The 13,376-nt window shown below is 35.1% G+C and overlaps 1 protein-coding gene across 1 annotated transcript; it reads right to left on the bottom strand.

Moving 5' to 3' along the window:
• Nucleotides 1-2: 2 nt before the first annotated feature.
• On the bottom strand, nt 3-705 carry LOC113321147. The gene is made up of 2 exons (XM_026569037.1): nt 405-705; nt 3-268 (listed from the first exon to the last, which is right to left on the bottom strand). Exons 1-2 carry the CDS (start codon nt 648-650, stop codon nt 194-196), a joined length of 321 nt encoding a protein of 106 aa, XP_026424822.1. The 5' UTR covers nt 651-705; the 3' UTR covers nt 3-193.
• Nucleotides 706-13,376: the final 12,671 nt, after the last annotated feature.

The raw sequence follows: 13,376 nt of genomic DNA, 5'->3' as shown, positions 1-13,376 counted from the left end.
AGTCCAGATAAAAGATAATGAAGTAAATTCAGTAAACGCAATACAACAATTACTAAAAAAATATGGCAACCGAGCGAGCGAGCAATATGTAGGAAACTACTACGACACCAATATGGCAAACCTCTCCGATTAATTCCTTAGATTTAGACATTTAATTATAATCAAAATTCAACAATTACTAAAAAAAAAACACTTATTTCTGAGTTTCTCTAGGGGGAACACCTAAACCTCCCCTGATATTTGCACCCAATCTCTTGAAATCTTCAACCTGGGGTTCAATAACAACATAGATACAGTGAGGATAATGCCCTAATTCAATGGAGGCAGGATTTCAGGGGTAATTTCGTCATATGAAAAATAAGATCAAGCACAAAAGTAAGAGTAATGGTGTGTATTTACAGTACCTTGTGCATACCAGAGAGATTGAGTAATCCAGTAATAGCAGCAGCACCAGAACCAAGAAAGATTGAAGCAACACCAAAAGCTTTGAAAGGCATTAATGTTCCATCTCCGTTGTATCCTCTTCTGTATGATCTTATTCCTATTGCTAATTGAGCTGCACTTGCTAATCCCCACCACCAATATCCGCCAATTTCACCAATACCACCGCCGCCGCTACCGCCGTGATCGAGTTTTTTCTCCTCTTCCATGTCTTCTTTCTCCTCTTTTACTTCTTCTCACTCATTTCTCTCCCTGCGAGGAATATTTTTCTCTTTGTTATCATTTCTGGGCTTCGGTTGGGGTGTACTTTATTGGGCCTTTTTTACTGGTTAGTGTTTAGGTTGTGAAAACTACAGTCACACCCATTTTTCAGATTTCTCCCATTATCAAACCCACCGACAAAAAATTTCACGAGCGCATCCAATTTTTCCCCAAAAATTACTCGCTCGCCCATATTTTCTAAAATTATACTTTCGTTCATATTTCGTCTTCGTTTCCTTTGGAGGAGCTTTACGAACTAGGTTTTGTGGATTGTATGGAAGATTCGAGGTATGTTGGATGGCAGAGAAGATGAAGATCGAGAGATTGATGAGGTTCTCGATGATTATTGAAGTTGTTATCAGGTTGACAGAGAAGAACAAAGGTTGCTGCTGGTGATTTGAGAAACTACGAAGGAATAGAGGATGGGTCTGAGACGTATATTGGGGGTTTCTAGTTGTAAACTGCTGATGGAATTAAGGAATTGACGGAATTGAAATTAAAATGAAGATGGCTGAGTTATATGAAGAACAAGGCAGTAAGGGTTGTTCATAAAAATTTGAATCTGTTGCTGCTATCAACAGTGAGAACGAGAAAATTAAACAGTTATGGGTTTGAATCTGAGAGATGGGTTCGCCAGTCTAGGGTTCATTCAATACCAGATGTAATTGAAGTTGAGTGTTGCTTGAATTAGGTTAGGGTTCGTCTACAAATCAGAGAAGCATGAAATTGAAGAATTACGTTATGCAACCATGTTGAAATTGAATTTGAGATCGACAAAGAGGAGAAGAAGTAATGAAAGAAGCATGGTGTTGTTGAGATAGATTTATGGTTACAGTGACTTCGATATGGAACGGGTTTCTGAACTTAAATAGGAGAAATCATTGGATTTGAGAGATGTGATTGAAGTTGGTTTTGAGGTGCTGGTTGTTGTTAATGGAAGAAAATGAATGTCAACATATGGACTCGAGATTGTGTTGTTGATTTCAGGAAGAGTAGGAGATGGCTTGAATAATGGATGATCCAGTGGGTATTTTGGAATGGAAGAGACTTGTGTTGGTGATGGAATTGTGGGTGCAGCTACAGATGAGAGAAGATGATGATGTTGAAGTAATTAGAGCAGAAGGTGAGAGATTTGGTTGTGCAGGTTGAGATTGACTGGGGTTTTTGGTTATGCTGTTGAGGATATGAATATGAAATTGAAGGAATGGTGGCCGTAGTTCAACAGCAAGAGCGAAGCCACATATAATGATGCAAGCTGGTGATGTTGGTGGTTGAATCAAGAGTCTGAGAAGGATTACAGGGAAATAACAGTTAGAGAATGGTTCTGGTGGAGCTGTAAAGTGTGCAACTCTGGTGGTGAATGCATAACTTTGTTATGCAGGCGAGAAAATGGTTGCATAATTCGTTATGCGCCTGCAGAATGTGTTATGCATCTTTTTTGGTGGCTGCATACCATGTTATGCATTCGTGAAAATGGATGCATAACCTGTTATGCATCTACAAAATTTGTTGCATAACTTGTTATGCAGTCCAGAAAACCTGCATAACCTGTTATACGTCCGAAAATATGGCTACATAATGCATTATGCATCGGGAAAATAGATGCATAACCTGATATGCATCCGTAAATATGGATGCATACTGCATTATGCATCAATTTTTTATATGTACGGCTAAAATCAACCAAAAAAATGGTAATATAACTTATTATAGATGCATAATTTTGTTATCCAAATGCATAATTTGTTATGAAGTGGAGAAAATGGTTGCATAATTCGTTATGCGTCTGCAGAATGTGTTATGCATCGTTTTTGGTGACTGCATAATGGTTAAGTATCAAGTTTTCAAAAAATTTCCCTAAAATGGGGATCACCTCCGATTTTTTCGTTAAAAACAAAAATTTGATATTCTTGTTTGTACTCGTGGCGTAGCTCTTTTAAAAAGATTTTCAACGATATAGAATTTGTAAAATTCTAAGACGTGGATTTTTAGATATGTTATGTCCAAGTTGCGCTGCCAATTATACCCCTGAAAAATTAGGCTGCATAACGAGTTATGCCTTAAAAGATAGTATGCATAACGAGTTATGTATTGATTCATATAATAATTTCATATAATTATGGATGTCACGGTATACAAAATTAATTGTGGGCCTGGGAATGAGAATATTATTTTTTTTAGGTCTCCCCTTAATTTCCCCGTTTAGGTTTGCCAACTACTCGCAATTTTACTGGTTGGGGGCATATATTGAATAATGGGATCTACTACCACACTGTTTAAGGGAAGGGAAATTAGGTCGTGCTGTGACGGGTCATCCTCGTGACATATCGTAAGGGTGCACATTCTGACCCTTGGATATTATCTCATAGATGTGCACACATTCCGGGTAACATTTAGAAAATAAAAAATATTATTTAATTTTATTTTTAAATATATAATAGTACCACTACGGGCATTTTATCTCATAGATGTTCGCAATTTATTATTATTATTTTTTAAGTCCTTCAATAATAAAAAGAAGAATTAAAATTTTACAAGAAACTTGTTGGTAGCTTTGCAACAAGTAGCGCTCCAACCTCTTTTTGGATAGCTAAACGTAATTTAATAAAAAAAAATTGCGAACTTTTCATTATTTTTATTGTTTGCATTATCTTTTAAATCCCTATATTTAATTGTATTTACACTTGAATCCCTCTGCCAAATCAAAAGTTTTTATCCCGTGATACAAATTTTTATTTTTACTTTTTCTAAATTCTTAAACCTAGACCTGGGTTTTTATTTCATTTGGAATATGGATGAAGATGATTGTGATCGATAGGGATGTCTTTGAAGGGATGAATCATACGAAAAACACGATTTACTATTGGTATTAATATATCCTTACGCATTAGATATATAATTTCGATTTTCATTTCTATGAAGATCAGTGACCTAATAACATCTATATATTGCATCCTTGATTACGGTATAAACTTTTATTCGTAAATCACAGTTGAATAGATAACACCTTCAAGTTTCAACTACACTACTCTTCCCAGTTTGGAGCATAGTTATCTAAGTGATTATCGTGAAAATTAAAGTAGGACCAACGATTGATCCATATTCCATTTCAAGAGAAAGATAACTTCACCACTTTCAAAATCTAAGCCCAGAAAGTTCCGTCAGTTTACCTTCCTTTGTTTCGAAAACAGAGAAGACACTTGAGTTGTCCACATATATATGTAAAAATATGAGACATTCGAAAATCAATCATAAATTGATAAATATTAAGCTAATGATAATCAAGAAAGCAAGAAAGTAAAACAAAGATGAGAAAATCAAACAGATTTATTGTTATCTATAAAAGTTATTGTTCAGACAGAAACAATTCAAACACATTAAATAGTGTCTGTTTAAGAGCAAGTCAATGACCTTTGACTGAGAAGACTAAAGTCAAAAGACAAACATTACAAGCATTCCTATTAGCCCCCCTCAAACTGATAATTGATACAATAATCAGTTTGAAAAGAACCAACTGAGAAGACTAAAGTCAAAAGGCAAACATTACAAGCATTATCAAAAAATTAAAGAAGAGGAAGAAGTAGAAGAATTTCCAGATACATGCAACTGACAATTTTCTGTAGAATCAATATGTGAAGACTGACATGAAGCAGTAGAAGCACTGGTAGAAGAGCCAAGTAATTGTTGCAGAAGAGAAGTAAAAGCTGGAGCACGTAACCCTTTTGTAAACCAGTCTGCTAACTGTTGATCTGAGGCAATATGTTGAACATTCAAGAATCCACTAGTTACCAATTCTCAGACCACATGATAGTGTATCTTTATGTGTTTTGCCCTAGAATGAGACACATGGTTAGCAGTCAAGTAATTAGCACTTGAACTGTCACAATAGAGTGTAATAAGTAATTTTAGAGTAATGTGAAGCTCAGAAAATAATGATGAAATCCATTCTAGTTCAGCTGTTGCCACAGACAGACATTTATACTTTGCCTCTGTTGTAGATCTTGACACAGTAGGTTTCTTTTTACTTGACCAGGAAATTAATGAACTACCAAGAAAAACTTTTTACCCACAAGTAGATCTAGATGTCTCAGGATTTCCCCAGTCAGAATGTAAGTTGTTAGCTCATGAATATCACCTTTCCTCAAAGTAATTCTGAAACCAATAGTTTCCTTCAAATATCTAAGAATCCTTTTTACTAATAACAGATGAACATCTGTGGGAACATGCATAAACTGACTTACATAATTAACAACAAAGCATATATCAGGTGTTGTTAAACACAAATACTTCAACATACCAACTATAGTCCTATAAGCTGACATGTCTTGTAATAAAGTACCATCATTTATAGATACTCTAGGGCCTTTCGTCACTAGAGTACTACATGGACTACCTTCTATCATATGAGCCTTTTGGGGCAACTCAAGAGTATATTTATTCTGTGTCAATAGAATATCATTAGCAGTCCTGTGATCTATTATACCCAAAAAATAATTCACATCACCCAATTGTTTCATTGAAAATTTAGAACTTAAAAATTGAACTAGATGATCAAGCAAAGCATCTAAAGTACCAGTCAAAAGAATATCATCAACATACATAAGCAGCACCATCATTTGAGAACCACCAACATATACAAACATTGAAAAGTCAAAAACTGTTCTCACAAAGCCATAAGATAGTAGTGAAGAACTAAATTTTTGAAACCATGCCCTTGGTGCCTGTTTTGAACCATATAAACTATTTTTGAAATGACACACTTTATTAGGAAATTCTTTACTAATTAATCCTAGTGGTTGCCTCATATAAACATTCTCAGTCAAGTCCCCATGCAAAAAAAGCATTGGACATATCCAATTGTCTGATTGAAGACCTCTTGTAACATCAATACACAAAACTATTCTAATTGTGGTGGACTTCACAATAGGACTAAAAGTCTCTCTATAGTAAATTCCATCTTGTTGATTATATCCTTGATCTACCAATCTATACATACACCTATCACTATACCATCTGATTTTAATTTAACTCTGTAAACTATTTACACCCAAAGACATTCATATGAGGTTCAGGATCCACCAACTCCCATGTACCATTTCTCTTCAAAGCATCATTTTCATCTTTCATTGAAATTTGTCATTCTGGAATTTGAGTTTCCTCCTCAAAACCTTTTGGTTCAGAAGGAGTATTGAGCAAAGAAGCAAAAGCAGATGGGAGAGGATATTTGACAGATGCATAAGATACATGATCAAGAAAAAATTTAGGGTTTGTAATGCCTTTTTGAGGTCTTGTTACAATTGTGGAAGAAGGAATTGGAACTGATGTCAAGATATTCCCTTGAACATGAGAATCAGAAGATGAAAAAAGTTGGTTGGCATCAGCTAAATAATTAGAATCAGAAGTGGAAAACTAAAACTCAATTTCAGAGAAAACAACATGTCTTGATATGTATGATCTTAGAAATGGGATTATAACACTTATAACCCTTATGCAAAATACTATATCCAATAAAAATGCACTTTACAGATTTAGGAGATAATTTATCATCTCTAGAATGTCCTAAGAAAGGATAACAAACACAACCAGACACTCTTAGAAAAGAATAATCTGGAACCTCATTATGTAAAACTTGAAATGGAGATTTATCATGAAGAATAGGCACTAGTACAAACCTTCACATAGGCCACGTTTTTTGGTTTATAGCCTAGCCACGTTTTGGGTTATTTGCGTGGCTACTGGTCATCAACATAACTATAGCCACGTTTTGTGTTACCTTGTAGCCATAGTGCACCATTTCGTCATGGGTTTAATCATAAACCCATCAACTGTATCCATAGGGAATTATTTGGCCATAGTTTTCAGTCTTATCCCATCACATGTAGCCGTAGATGAGAATATAGCCACATTTAAGAATTATATATGTGTCAAATGTGTAGGATGGCAATAGACACAATTATCGACCCGTGACGAAAATATATTTATTTAGCCACTTTTTATTTATGTGTCCGTAGTACATGTTTTTTTTTAAATTTACATGTTAGACACGGACACATTTTTAAAAAAAACATGACAAAGGATTAACATATCGTTCCTTTGACATCTGACTTAGGTTGCAACTCCGGTTTTAACCCCAAACGCACCAAATCCAATATGGCCTTTAATCCATCTTTTGTATTCCCATTGTGCAGCAACGTTCCAAAAAGACTTTGGCCCACATTCTTTTCAACGTGCATGAAGTCAATACAATGTTGGACATCATTATAACGCCAATATCTAAGTAGTCGATGTCATATATTGTACCTGTTCCAGTAAGTGGTTTCCCTACCTTCCTCTTCCTCAACTGAAAAGTCGACTTCCTTTGATATTTTTCTGATGCGCTTCATCTTTCCACCTTTTCCAGGTGTAGCCTGCACGTCTTCCAATTGAATATTCTTCCCCTTATTTCCCCATGGATTCTTTTCCAGGGTTTGTTTGAGGTTTTGGAGAATATTCCATGATATCTTACCTATGAATGGTTAGATCCATCGTTCTAACGAAGTTTCCGAGTTATAGTAATCAACTCCCAGCCAGGTTTCAAGCTCGGAGCCACTTTCTCGAAGTCGACAGAAAAGGGTTTGTTCGAGGTTTCAAAGAATATTTCATGAAATCTTACCTATGAATGGTTAGATTCATCGTTCTAACGAAGTTTTCGTGTTATAGTAGTCAACTTCCAGCCAGGTTTCGAGATCGGAGCCACTTTCTTTCCTGAAGTTGTCTGAAAATGGTTTGTTTAAGGTTTCGGAGAATATTCCGATAGAATCGATACTGATCTTCTTGGTTTATAATTTATATGCCGTTATACCACATTTGAAGTTCGAACCGACACTAAGCTTAAAATTTATTGATTTTGATTATGTATCCTGTTAAGTTCGAAGTCTGACCCCTCCAGGAGCTTATTTGTTCATTCTTTGTATGCCATTATAGCACATTTGAAGTTCGAATCGACACTGAGCTTCATAGTTATCGATTTCAATGATGTATCCTTCTAAGTTTGAAGTCTGAACCCGCTCGGAGCTTCTTCGTTCATAGTTTGTATGTCGTTATACCACATTTAAAGTTCGAATCAGCACTGAGCTTCACATGTATCGATTTCGACGATGTATCCTGCTAAGTTTGAAGTCCGAACCCTCCCAGAGCTTCTTGGTTCATAGTTTGTATGTTGTCATACCACATTTGAAGTTCGAATCAACATAAGCTTCATATTTATCGATTTCGATGATGTATCATGCTAAGTTTGACGTCAGAACCCTCCCGGAGCTTCGTGGTTCATAGTTTTTATGCTTTTTGAGTCTACCAGTGTGAACCAAAGCAACTTCATGACCTTCATGACTAGTCGAAATTACTTCATAACCTATGGACTAGTCGAAATTCAAAACGGAAGCACAAAGAGAAAGCACAAAAACACAAAGTGAAAGCACAGAGAGAACACATTTTTCTTGATCCGTATGATAGTTTTAAATCAAATCTTTACCGTCCAAGTATTTCCACAATCCGTATGACCATACCTAATCACAATCTTTACAGTCCAAAGACTTTTTTATAAATATTTTTTCTCTTTCTCACTTCACTTCCCTTTCCTCGTCTTCTCATTTGATCTAGTAATCTTCAGCCTCCATCCGGAAAAAAAAAACTAACCTAACCACCACCATTGAGTACCTTCTCAATCTCATTCTCTCAGTGAAAAACTTATTGATGTCGCAGATCAATAGAACTCTCTGTACAAAAACTTTAAATGATGTTTTTGAATCTCAAAGCATCTGTTGATTTTGTAGATATAGGGTTTCATATTTCTTATTTTCCCCATCAAATATCTTCAGGTCAATCTTCATCACCACGAACCGGAGAAATAAAGATGAACCCAGCCCTCAAAAGTTCATCTGAAACCAAAACACCACCACCACATCATCTCAACCTTCATTCCCTCGAGAAACCACAAGCTTCTTCTTCTTCTTCTCCCTTCTTCTTCTTCTTCACAGTCATAAGTTGTGATTCACCAGCAACGACGTAAAATTGATGGTTTATTTTATCATTTTTTCCATCTCTTTACTTGTAGTTTTAATTTAAATGGTTTGATTCTGATTTTATTTTGGTATTTTTTTGTGATTTAGGGATTTTCTGATGATGATGATGATGTAAGAGTTATTAGAAGTTCAATTTGTTTATCTTAAATGTTTTTTTACTTATTTTTGATCAATTATATTTTAAGGTTTTTGATATTGTGATGTATATGTCTTGCAGATAGAAGTTCTAACATGAAAAAGTGAAATTCGAGAAGATCCATTTCAGATTGATTGAATATAAGATGAGTTCAACTCATCCGTGTGGGATTGAAGATAAAATGGGTTTGATTGTTCCGGTGAAGGTGACAGATGTGATGTGGAAAATCTGAAGAACTAGGGTTTGAATTAAAAAATTATGATGATCCTAGTGGTGTTTTAGTCTGCAATGGTGTATGCTCTAAAACTTGTATGGACTGAATCATAGTATATGTAGATGATGGCTGAGCAGATACAAGCAGTTCAAGTTGGTGTTAGTGGTACTACAATGTCTTCGTATGTTTCTTCTGTGTTTGTGAAGTGCACTGCTACTGGAAACCTTTATTTGATGAGGTTGTAGTTAAAGAATATCATGTTTACATGTCTCAGTGAATGTGTTTGTTTAAATTCTCTTATATGCAAGAGAAAGAATGAGTAGCTTTATGTGGTAATCAAGTATGGTAGATCGATATTCTCTTGGTGAAATCTAACATTTAAATAGTCTAGCTTTAGCTTTTGTTTAGAAAAGTCACGAATTAGATTTTGTTTATAAATGTACCCATGCTTTTGTTTAAATAGTCTTTCTTGCATTTTCCAGTAGTAAACTATGGTAAGATTCATTCGTTATGTAACTATTCTTTTTTAGCAATTAGAAGGGGTACATATTTCCTTCATTCTCAGGGTATATAGGCATGGTTATTGTTTTAGTCCACCACATAATAATCTACTAAAGTTTTCCGAGTGTATCGAGTCACTAGATTAAGATTTTACTTGTCCGCTTGTCTCTTCTTGTATCTCTGCTCTATTTAGTTTAAGTCGAGTTATAATTGAATTCCAAAAGAAAGTGCTAATGCAGGTGAAAGTGAGTCGCAGGAATATGATACATATTTGGATGGGCAGCAAGAATCCGATGAAACTGGAACAAATTCAAGCCCACCTTCAACTCAAGATGAGAAAATGGATCCAGATGATTAAGAGTGGTATACATGTACAAAAATTACCAAATTTTCTTTCCACCAGGTTTTGTTTTCCTGAGATGGAAATCAAAAGTTATTTAGGCTGCAACAACCTCTTCGTCAGATGAAATTAGTTGCTGGATTGTGACTACCGTCTCAAAGTTTTTATTTGAGGGTGAGATACATTTCTTTCTCTTGTAGATATACATGCAGCTCTATAAATAAGGTATGTGTTCTCCTCTCAGTTGATGGATGAGTTCGTTCGTACCATAGAACGATTCCCTCGCTTGCAAGAACTTTGTTAAGCTATAGAAGCTTCACTGCAGGTATTGTTAATCTTTCGTTGCATTGTTTCTTCCTTTTGTGTTTCATAGATATGGATACAAAGTGTGCGAATGTCAATGATCTAAGTCCCTTGGGAGGCTAAGTTGGGCTGATTAATTAGGAGGCTTCTTGTGTAACCTTGTTATTTTGTTTTATGATATAGATTCTTGGTTCTCCTACTCTGAGAGAGCCTCTAGCAAGGAAGTGGTCGCAAACCTTCCAACAATCATTGTGACAGAGGAAACCTTAACGAGGTTGGGCCTTGGTATAGAATGTGCTGTTTGCAGCGAGAACTTGGTTATAAATGACAAAATGCAGGAATCGCCTTGCAAGCACTTGTGTCACCCTCTCTGTTTGATGCCATGGATGGTAATTAGTCCTCTTTGATCACATTATAAACTTTAATTGATCCTCTTGTAAATTTTTTACTTAGGTGGTTTACCAGAATCTAAAATTTACTTTTATGTAATGGCAACAGGAAAAACATAACACATGCCCAGTTTGCAGACATGAACTTCCTACAGATAATCAAGCGTATGAGAGCTGGAAGGAGAGTGAGAAAGAGGCTGAAAAGCGTAAAGGGATGCCGCAAATTATGTATGTTGAGACTCAATTAACTTTAGATAATAAACAAACTTGGGTCTTTGTATAGCAGTTTACCGAATTTTTAAAAGCAATTATAATAGATGTAGCAGAACCAATAATGGTGTTACTATCAGAGTTTGCTCTTGTTTATATAAAATCTTAAGATTCGATAACTGTTGAGATCTTAGACTGGTTCAAGTGTTTGAATGTTGTCACATATTGAGACGTTTATCATATTGTGAATAAAAATTATTTTGGTTCAATTCTAATTTTAGTCTTGATTATTTTTTTATGGATGGTTATTTAGGTGAGTTTTGCTACAAATAATAAAAGAGGGGGCCAATAGGTCCCTGAAGATAAATTGAGCGATAAAAATTGCAATTTTTTCGAGTGACTAAAAGCTAATATTTGCCACGTTGAATACGTTTTGTGTCATTTTATAAAGGTTATCGCCATGGTTTGTGGTATCCTATGTGTCCAAAAGGTGAACAATAGCTACATTCAAAACACTTGATGTGTCTTTGGAAAAAATTTAGCCACGGTGCTACAAATTTTTAGTAGCCATAACTTACTAATTGGCCATGTAAAATGTTTATCATGTGTCCAAAAATATGGATGGCCATGGTACCATAGATTAAACGTGACTACAAATCATGTATTAGACATGTTAAATTATCTTTCGTGTGTCCAAATGATAGAGATGGCCATGGTTGAGAAAAATTAGTGTGACTGCAACTCATGAATTGGCCATGATAAAATGAATTTCGCGTGTCCAATTGATGACAAAGGCCACGACTATAATAAAATTCACGTGACTTTAAGGTAAACTTTAGCCACATATAACTAAATTGTGTGTCTATAAAGATCCTATGGCCATGGTGATAGTGAAAATGCTTAACTACAAAAAAAATATTGAGTACCATATAAACACGGTTTTAGAGTTATGGCCATGGTAAATCGTATTTTATAGCCACTCAAAGTTTATGTATCCATAAGGATACCTTTTTGTCTCGGCACCTGATGCCACATTTTTGGAGTGAAAAAAATCCATGACCAAAAGCCTATGGACACGGTGATTAAGTGTGGCCAATGTAAAGATTTGTACTAGTGAGGAGTTGGAGTTCTATTTATAAGTTAGATAGCTGCCAAAAATGCATCATACCAGTGTTCTTTTGGACAAGAAGCATTGAAAAGTAAAGTGTTACCCATTTCATTAATGTGTCTATGCTTCCTTTCAGCAAGACCATTTTATTATGGTGTCTTTGGACAAGAAATTCTCAATTGAATACCACAAGAATCTAGAAAACCTTTAAATGTACCTTTGACCAACTCACTAGTACCATCAGTTTGAAAGCTAAAATTTTTGTTTTAAAAAGATTTTCAGTTAAACTCTTGAAGTGTTGAAAACATTGTAAAACTTCATTTTTAAGTTGCATTGGATATATCCAATGAAATATGCTAAAATCATCAATAAAATAAATATAATATCTATATCCAGCTAATGAAGCAACAGGAGGAGGACCCCACTCATCACAGTGAAATAGTGTGAGTGGAGATGAAGCATGAAAAGGAGATAATGAAAAATGAAGTCTTTTACTTTTTCCTAATTGAAAGGTATGACAAATACTCTGAGAATTAGAAGATTTAACAAGTATATTTTTATGATGATGAATTTGTTGAATTATCTTGGAAGAAGGATGACCTAATCTGCTATGCCATACTTGAGAAGGAAGAACAAGAGATGAAAAAACATATTGCATCATAGGAGATGTGATTGGATACAAATTATTAATCATCTTACCCTGTGTTAATAAGGCATGACTATGCAAATTCCTTATCTCATAACCTAAAGGATCAAAAGTAATATAACATGCATTGTCCTTTGTAAAGTTAGCAACTGACAAAAATTATGTTTCATGTATGGCACATGTAAAACATCATCTAATCTAAAACTGGGTTTTGGGGTGTGAAGTTGAGCATTACCAACAAGAGAGATAGACGGTGTCTTATCATTTCCATTCATAACAACATCATTGCCTTTGTAGTTGGAAGTATGCTGCAACAAAGTTCTGTCTCCATCCATATGTGTAGAAGCACCACTATCAGAAACCTATATTGTATTTGAAGATGACGGATCATTATGAACATTGAAACTGGTGTAGGCATGCTGAGTAGTACCAGAAAAAGCATCTGGATCAATGGAGCAGTTAACTTGAGTATCAGAAGTAACATAATTTTCCCGCCCTCTATATCCAGATGTAGTACCAGCATTTGAGTTTCTAGTTGGAGGTGGATGATACCTAAAAAAGCACCGTGTAGCAATATGGCCATCTTCTTACAAATCTGACAATACATTTTTGAATAATCCACATAAGGTCTCCTATCACCATTTGAGGTTGACCCATTAGAAGAATTTGAAGTAGATCCATGTTGTTATTGACTATTCTTATAATTCCCATTGTCAGACTTATTATTATTACCACCATTCCTTCTGTTATTATTATTGTTAACAGTA

This window comes from Papaver somniferum, chromosome 1 (assembly GCF_003573695.1).
Source record: "Papaver somniferum cultivar HN1 chromosome 1, ASM357369v1, whole genome shotgun sequence".
NCBI lineage: Eukaryota > Viridiplantae > Streptophyta > Magnoliopsida > Ranunculales > Papaveraceae > Papaver > Papaver somniferum.
The sequence above is the reverse complement of the archived record's forward strand: the minus strand, read 5'-3'. Positions and strand labels throughout refer to the sequence as shown.

Bases quoted from the DNA above. Each gene is read 5' to 3' on its own strand.
- LOC113321147 (XM_026569037.1), bottom strand. From the start codon at position 650: ATGGAAGAGGAGAAAAAACTCGATCACGGCGGTAGCGGCGGCGGTGGT. The intron at 269-404 runs GTACTGTAAATA...ATTGAACCCCAG, and splicing joins ATCTCTCTGGTATGCACAAG to GTTGAAGATTTCAAGAGATT.